The 8,955-nt window shown below is 39.5% G+C and overlaps 1 protein-coding gene across 1 annotated transcript in view; it reads left to right on the forward strand.

Moving 5' to 3' along the window:
• Positions 1–8,955, forward strand: part of man1a2 (mannosidase, alpha, class 1A, member 2) — a 174,035-nt gene that overhangs the window by 57,633 nt on the left and 107,447 nt on the right. The window contains exon 4 of the mRNA XM_085766047.1: positions 5,628–5,724. Coding sequence (XP_085622173.1) covers positions 5,628–5,724 — 97 coding nt within the window. The remainder of the gene's footprint in view (positions 1–5,627; positions 5,725–8,955) is intronic.

The following is an 8,955-nucleotide window of genomic DNA, read 5'->3' on the forward strand; positions in this document are numbered from 1 at the left end:
CTCATAAATGAAATATGACAAAATGGTCATGTCACTTACTGCAGGTAGCGCACACACACACTGACGGGCTAATACAGATTTACATGCACACTCACGCTCCACTCTGCACCCTCCTCCTCTTCCTCTTAGTGGACTGGGTAAGTAATCCCCATTGCCCATTATCCTGCCTCTGTAACAGGTTGCACACTTTGTGGCTCTTGCCCTACTGTTACCACAGCAGGTGTGTGTGTCACCTCTGTTCAATGACTTATTGTCTTCTCACTTCCCTGTGTGTTTACAGGCCTCCCCAGAGCAATTAGCATCAAATCAGCTTTTAAATACTGCTCTAACTGTGGTGCAAACGGTTGTTCACAGAATAAAAGTAATATTTTTTTTTTTAGCAACAATTGAAAGCTCCTTTTGGCACCAAATCAGCCTAATTGGAGGGTTGATGTTTTAGAGGAGAAGGTCTTAATGTGGCATCTGTTAACAGAATTAGTCATATTTGTACACAAAGTCTTTCCTTTTTATTTTTCTAAGTAGTAATGACCCAAGAATACAGAAAAAACTAATCTCATTATGAGGGAAAAATCATGTCAACAGTCGTCAGATAATCATTATAATGTTATTAATTAAGCCTTGATTTCAAACACGTAAGGTAGTATAAAAGAAACTGACAGACAAAGCAAACAACAACAAAAAAGCACACAAAAAACAAACAGAACAATTATAGCTGCTGCGCAGCGATGGGTCGGGTCCGGGCAACTTTTGGGCAAATTTAGGCAATTCTGAGCAACAAACAGGAGAATAGGAAGACAAGACAGTTGACCTTATAATGTTCAATTTGCATCAGTTGAGGATTGAACCCACAACCTCGGGAACCAAAGACCAGTGTCTATCGCACTAATCGCAGCTAATTGACAAGTGGCAGTTCAACAGTGGCTTCACAAATTGAGTAAGCCATTCACTGTCATGTAGGCAGAAAAAGAAAAATCAGTTTTTGAGGTAAAATAATTATATGTATTTGTCAAACATCTACTATGAGTCTAAGATGTTAGGAGCCTTCGCACATGGTCCAGTCCAAGCTATTTGGATTTTTAAATTTAGAGGCTTGCTGTGATGCCACCATTAGGACAATTGTCTTGTGTTTTGTGTTGAGGACATTTGACATTTTGATCTGTCATCATCATCACCCTGGCTGGGTCTCGAACTCACAACCTCTGACACCAAGAACCAGCGCTTAACTCAGTGAGCTAATTATCTGGAAGTGAGACATGGTGTGTGTCTTCTCAAATAGACTCAGGGAGTCAGTGTCCGGGCAGCAGTTGTGAACGCAGATTTCTGTTATCTAAACAAAAATCTGTTAATACATAAATTGCATTTAGACAGCAAAATAGCTTGAGGACATTTGACATTTTGATCATCATCACCCGCGCTGGGTCTCGAACTCACAATCTCTGACAGCAAGAACCAGCTCCTAACTCGCTGAGCTAATTAGCTGGTAGTGAGACCTGCTGTGTAGCCTCATTTATCCACTCAGGTGAGCCAGTGCCCGGGCAGCTGTTGTGATGAAATGGTCAAAATGTCAATAATTCAGTCATCTAAACAAAAATCTGATAATACATAAATTGCATCTTGACAGCATGGAAATGTTGGTGATTTGTTTTTAATGATAAGTGTTTTGCTTCATAAGAGAAAATATGATGTTTAAAAATTCCACACTCACATTGGCTGCAGTTGTTCCCATGAGAGCAGAATTCAAAATGTTCTAGAAAATTCAGTTTTTGAATTAAAATTCAGATATTTGCCAAACTTCATCAACCATGACTCCAGAATATTGTCATTTTTTTTCAGGAAGTTTGAAAATGTATTTAGCAAGAATTTGATGGTATATGTTTACAGTACTGTTTACAGTCAAACGTTTTCATGCACTGTTGGCTCAATTTTTGCTTAATCAAAAATCCGAGAAACAAGTTTTGTGGAGTACGGTCTGGAGATGCTCTGTAGCAAGTTTGGTGTCAATTGAGCAAAAATTGTGGGAGGAGATACATTTTAAAAGTTTTACAGTTATTGAAAAAAACAGAGTGAGGGACTTCATAATTTGTAATAAGTTTAAGTGGACAAAAGTTTCAGCAGTATTGAGGCTACATTGTGGTGAAGTTTCAACACTGTAGCATCTACCGTTGGTTTGGTAGGAATTTTTAAAGTTTTTAAATTTAAACACTTATTGTGCCCCCCCTAGGAGGGGGGGGCACATGTCCTTGGAGTTGAGTGAATCTGGCATGGGACTGAACCTTTGTGCAAAGTTTGGTGAGTTTTCGCCCATGGGAAGTATGACTTCCTTGGAAGAAGAAGAAAGAAAGAAAGAAGAAGAAGAAGAATTCCTAGGAATACAATAGTGTCCCGGCAGCTTAGCTGCCCGGACCCTAAATAGTAATATAAAACAAATAAAGTTAGTAAATTATGTTCATCAACAGTCTTAACAGGCTCGAAAGGAAGTTGGAAGAAGTAAAAAACTTATATGATCCTACCCCTTATCCTTTTTATCTTATTATCCTCTAATAATTATTCTTGTTACTTATCAAGATATTAAAAACAAAAAAATATATGTATAAAAATATAGAAATCTACCTACACCCATATATAGACCTATATACATTAATATACAGCCAATATGCATCTATATACAACCCATATACAGTCGCATACACATTTAAATATACAGCCACACCTAAATGTATGCACTCAAATCCAGAATCACATACAGACATTTACACATTCTCACCCATCCATGTTCCTGTATGTTGTAAAAATGACCTCCTTATGTTTCCTTATTATGTTGATTTAATGAACGAAAGTAAAACACGATGAGACCAATTGTGTGATGGTTTGATGCAGGGAATTGGTAACCAACGTCAGCAGCATCAAGGTCACCACAGGAATTATACGATGAGCTGAAAATCATGCCGAGGCTGGCAGATGGACAGACAGGACGGCTGCCAGGTAGATCAACAGATGTCTGCAGAACCAGAGAGAAAGAGAGAGAGAGAGAGAGAAAGAGTGACTGACACGACCTCATAGAGAGGAAATGTACTTTTTCTCAGGTTGTTGATGCCACTTGAGAAAGGACTGTGGAGGAGGAGGAAGAGGAGGAGGAGGAGGAGGAGGAGGAGGAGGAGGAGGAGGAGAAAAAGGTTTTTAAAATTGAAAGAGAGCAGCAGTCGCTCCAGTAAAAGCTGCCACTTTTTCTCCCCCCTCTTCCCTCCCTCAGCTGTGTCATCTTCTCTGTTTGCCCTGGAGCGCCTCTTCTCAGCATCAGCCTCCATGTCAGAGCTCATCTCACAATCTCTTGCTCTTTTTTATCCTCGCCCCCCGCCTCCCCTCCCTCCCTCCCTCCCTCCTTCCCCCGAGCTCATCTCCTGCAGCCTCCTCTCAAAGGTCATATGAAAAATAGATTCTTATTTTGTTCCCCTCTCCATAGACGAATGTCCGCAGATACAGGAGGGAGGTAGAGAGAGAGAGAGAGAGGAGGTAATGCACTGAAGTAGAAATATAAAGACAAAGTGCTCGATGTGATTATTGTCATACCTGGATTTGTGTGTTCGCCTCTTACAAACACAAAAGGTGTGTGTGTATGTGTGTGTGTGTGTGTGGCGAACATTGATGCAGTGGCATGAGCCTCCAGATTGAAGTCTTCGGGGTCGTGAACCCCATTCAGGCCTGACAAATCGCCTGTGTGTGTGTGTGTGTGTGTTGGGCTCGACTGTGGTGCTTCTATGTGGAGTTCCTATGAATAGAAGAAAAAAAAACAAAACATGGTAATCCTTTAATTTACAGCCCGATAATTACGAGATAATTACGTGATAATGTCAAGAAGTAACATAGTAGTCATAGTAATGTCATGTTTTTCATGAAGGCAAAAGATTACACATGCTTTTCATGCTTTGAATTTTTTGGGAAAGGCCAGAATTTTTCTCCACCATGTCTAATTGCAATTGACCGATATTTCTGGGCTATTTCTACACAATCAATTGTTATTTCTTGGCTCTATTTCTCGACATTACTATAAAATTGACCATTATTCCTAAGCTATTTCTAGACACAATTACTTGTTATTTCTTGGCTATTTCTTCACGTAATTAGCGGCCAGTAAATTAAAGGGTTACCAAACATGGTAATTTATTTTTTTCCTAGAATTTGTCTGGTGTTGATAATTAAGTATTGATTGTTTAATCTTATGGACAGAAGGTTTCTCACTCTACATAAACTTGTACGTGTGTATTCACCGTTCCCCACACATATGAACTTGCTTGAGTTTTCAGCCAAAGTACTTTCTGTGACCTATTTTAGCATTTTTAATCCATCCAAGAGAATCACGCCATCCACAATAGGTTAATCTCCGCTCACTCTGCCCCTTTCTGTTCTGGTTTACTGACCATTGTACAGTACAGTACAACTCAACCAGGCAAACAGCAGCTTAAATGTATACAGTAGATGCCAAACCAAATATCATACATTTTTCATACTTTTGGGAATAATAATTTGCATTTTGAAGCCTTCTCAACTTCCTCTCCTCCAACTAGTAAACAAACCCTGGACTTTTTGAACGAATGCTGCAGTTCAATGGACGCAGCTTTTCATTCAGGTTGTGAGCACCACTGCTAAAATTTCACACGCTATAAACAGGTTACTATAATGATTTTACTTGCACAATGTGACCACAATGACACTCGTCGTTATCTTGGACTTGTTCTGAGTCTTATAAACAACAACGATGGGCGAAGCAACGATCGCCAGCTGCTACTGGCAAGAAAAACTACCAACAGAGACAGAGAAAACTTACTATCAGCCTCCTTTTACGAATTAAAATCACAGCCCAAAAAAACAAAATAAAGGTTTTCTGCCTCATCAGGCTTCATTATCATCTGGGTGATTTGGCATCACACTCAGATACTACGTGGTAGCTACTTCTTCTGCACTGAATTTATTCATTTTTCCCTTCACTAGTCTCACTGACAGGTTGACTAAAAGCCGTTGTAACTGGCATTAGGGCTGGGTATCGCTACTGATTTACTGAATCAACTTGATTCCTATTCACAAGGTCCAGATTCGATTCAATATTGATCCATTTAGAGATATTTCAGTTTTAATCCCAATTGTGCTTGGTTATGAAAGAGATTTTCACAGAACTAAGAAAGATGTAACTCTCTAACCTGGTGCATTTTCAAAAATATCAATGTTTACATAAAGAACTGACCCAAAAGCAGTTGCATTAATGCACATTTATTTAACATGACCCAAACCCAGAAATGCAACTCTTCAGTACAGTAGTGGGTGATAATCACAATCATGCAGATCTAACAGAGGAAATAGGAAATTTCACACATTAAAAGATCACTATAGGTGTTTTATGAATCGATATCAGATCTTTTAAATGAAGATAGATCGATATAAATCAGAAAATTGATTTTTTAAACCCAGCCCTAACTGGCATTGTGATTTTATTTGACTAAAATTGCAGTTATGGCTCTAAAGAGAAAAAATATCATCATCATAATCATCATCAGGGGATTCTATTTGGAGATATGAGTTGCTGTTTGGTGACTTCATGTTCTTACGTGCTGTTGTTTTTGTTTTTGTTCTCTCAGATGATGAAGCACGCATGGGACAGCTACAGACAGTACGGCTGGGGTCATAACGAGCTGAAGCCCCTCGCCAAGAAAGGACATTCCACAAATATCTTTGGTAAGCCAGACAAGCCCCTCTGTCCCACTGCTGTCTTTGCCCATTGGCAGTTTGCTCACACCCATTGTAAATCACACATGGATGCATGCATGAGCAGACACACACACACACACACACAGACACAGACACACACACACACACACACACACTTCCACACCCAGACGCCCTGTCTTCTCTCTTGTGGACAAGGCGGTGTGATAATGCCTCCAGCGGGATGCATATCACTTTGGGAGGAGTGTTTTTGAACACAAGTGCAACAGAAGATCAATGAAACCACAGACGGAGAACAAACAGCACTGAAAATATCAGATGAAAGAAAATCATAAAAATGTTTCTGAAGCATCGGTAATATTTCACATGGTTTTTATCCACTGTGCACATCAACAAGCACACAAAGATGCTGTTTCTATACAACGTCAGCGGCGATATTGCCTTTGATTTAAGATAATCACATTGTGTTGTTAACAATAGTTAAGCCTGAGTAAATGTGCCCCACGGTGAAGTGTTACCGTGTATTAGACAGTGGGAGTTAAACGCGTTTTCAGGTCTTCGGCAGGGTCCAATCGCAGGGGAGACTTCTGTTTGCAAAGAGAGAGATTTTGCCGTCGGCACTGATCATTTTTCCCACAGAGAGGTCAGTGCAGTGCAGCCGCTCATCATCTGTGATTTGTGTTTTGGAGGCAGTTTTGTGTGTTTTTTTTGTGTATGTGTGTCTTCTTTTTTTTCTCTTTTTTGTGTATCCACCTCTGCAGCTGCTGTCAATGATAACACCGATCACACAGCTCGGACTGCTCTTGTCACACCGGGAGAGTTTTCACACCTTTGCAAGTCGTCCCAGAACATTTCCAGAGCAGTGCCGGTGTTCGTGACTTTTAAACAGTGCAGACAAATACAGTGTTGTTGTGTGTGTGTGTGTGTTCGCGTTGCTCATGGAAGTTTTTAAAATGAAACCACAGCTTGATAGATAAACAAAAAGTCACAACAAGGACAAGTTGACTCTTTATATGTGCTATAACTTACTACAATGGGCCTCAGTTATCGTTGGACTTAACTGAACCAGGATCTCTGTGGGTCCTTAGAAACTATTAAACGATCTTTAATAGTTAAATAGATTAAATGGATATTAATAAGATACATAAAGAGTCTAATAGTCAGAAATAAACCCTGTCTAGAAAACTGACTGATCATCGGATGTGGGATGTTTTCATGATTATCATGCTCGAGGGAGCAGCAACATCTCACATGATCTCATCTCATGTGATCTCATGGTGACACAGATGTAGGTTAAACAACTTTGTGTTACATTAGTCATAGTGAGAAAAAACAAAACAAAGGCAGAGTAGTCTGAAGAAGACGTGGTCAACCATTTGCCTCAAGGAATATTTCTGTTTTGCAGCACCTTGATGTAATTCTAATTATCCTGAATTTCAAATCCTAATAATCAAAGATGTTATTGATAGACTGCATCTGGATCTGATTGTTGGGAGGGATGATGCAGGATTAAATCGACCCAAACCGATTGAACTGGATTAGATCAGCAGGTTTCTCATTAGTAACTCCTCTTTTACTTTTTCATTGTCACACAGGAAAAACCCGAGTTAAACTAGATTTGTCATTGCAGCAGGACAACATGACAAGTTATACAGATTCTCAGGATTTTATCACCGTTTCCAGCGTCAACCTCACTCACCAGTCACAACAACTTTCTTTCCCCCCCGCCACTTGCTCTGCTGCCTCGGCCTTCGTTGCCCCTGTGCTCAGGCGAGATCATGTCTTCTTTTGTGGTCGTGTCGCTGTCACTGTGGATGAGGGAGGTGCTCAACTATCTAGAGATCTACAGGCTGCAGGCACATGTTGTAAAGATAAAGTTAAGAGGCAGATTTCCTGGAGGGAACCACACATGAATGAATGAACGATTCTTCTCTTCATTCATCATGACAGAGAGAATTATTTAAACTTCTAAATGAATCGACTGAAAAGATAAAAGAAAATGTATTAATATTAGAGACGGGACCTTTTCCATTCTCTAGTTTGTGTGTCTAGTTACAAAGGAGAAGAAGAATAGTTGGTATTGCACTTTTATTTCAGATATTACATTTGAAAACTTTAAAGTTGTTGCTGCTGCAGAAGCTTCTGCTTGATTTATCCTGCTCAGTTAAACTATTGTTTTGTACTTATTTGTTTTTGTAGATATTCATTTCTACATATTTATTTTTTTCTACAGTTCTTGCACTTTTATTTCAAATATTAAATTTGAAAACCTTAAGTTGCTGCTGCTGCAGTTGTTGAGCTAACACACATAAATCATAATATCTTTCTTTGGAATACATTTAATTTTAATGCATTTTTATATACTTTTTTGCACTTTAAGTAAGAAGTGCTTTGTTGGGTTTACTCTGACTCGGTGCAACCCTTATACTTAAAGGGATAGTTCAGCATTTTGGCAAAGTGGCCCATTACCATAATCCATATAGTCATAGCAGTAGGTTTGTTTCCTTTAATTGTCGGTGCAAGCTATTTTTTAGAACGGCGGAGCAGAGCCGTGAGCTGCTCAGAGCTACGCTACGGAGGCTCATGGGATTTCTTGGTTTCCCTCATCAAACTCATCAAATACACAATCCAACAACTCCACAACGCTCCGGTGGACAAGTTGTGAGCTGCACATTCACCACGCTATGAGATAATAACACAACGTTACCAGACAGAGTTGTTTTAGAGGGAAATTCATGCGAAACCACTGATGCATAACGTTCCCATATCTCATAGCGTGGTGAATGTGCAGGTCACAACTTGTCCACCAGAGCGTTGTGGAGTTGTTGGATTGTGTATTTGATGAGTTTGATGAGGGAAACCAAGAAATCCCATAATGAGCCTCCGTAGCGTAGCTCTGAGCAGCTCACGGCTCTGCTCTGCCGTTCTAAAAATAGCTTGCACCGACAATTAAAGGTAACAAACCTACTGCTATGACTATAGGGATTATGGCAATGGACCAATTTGACAAAATGTAGAACTATCCCTTTAATACCAACAACAACAATAAAGGTGATGATTATGAAAACAAGGTTGGTATTTGGTATCAGCACAGAATCGGATAAGAACTGAGAAAAAGTGGATGCGTGCATCTCTTAATTAATATATAAACTGTAAATATTAATAGATGTTTTGGTTTATTGTAAATTTAGAGTCTGAATAATCAGTATTTTATTTATAACGATGTCAAGACTCATGCAT

Source organism: Trachurus japonicus, chromosome 21 (assembly GCF_045865225.1).
Source record: "Trachurus japonicus isolate A0001 chromosome 21, Traja_1.0".
Taxonomy (NCBI): Eukaryota; Metazoa; Chordata; class Actinopteri; order Carangiformes; family Carangidae; genus Trachurus; species Trachurus japonicus.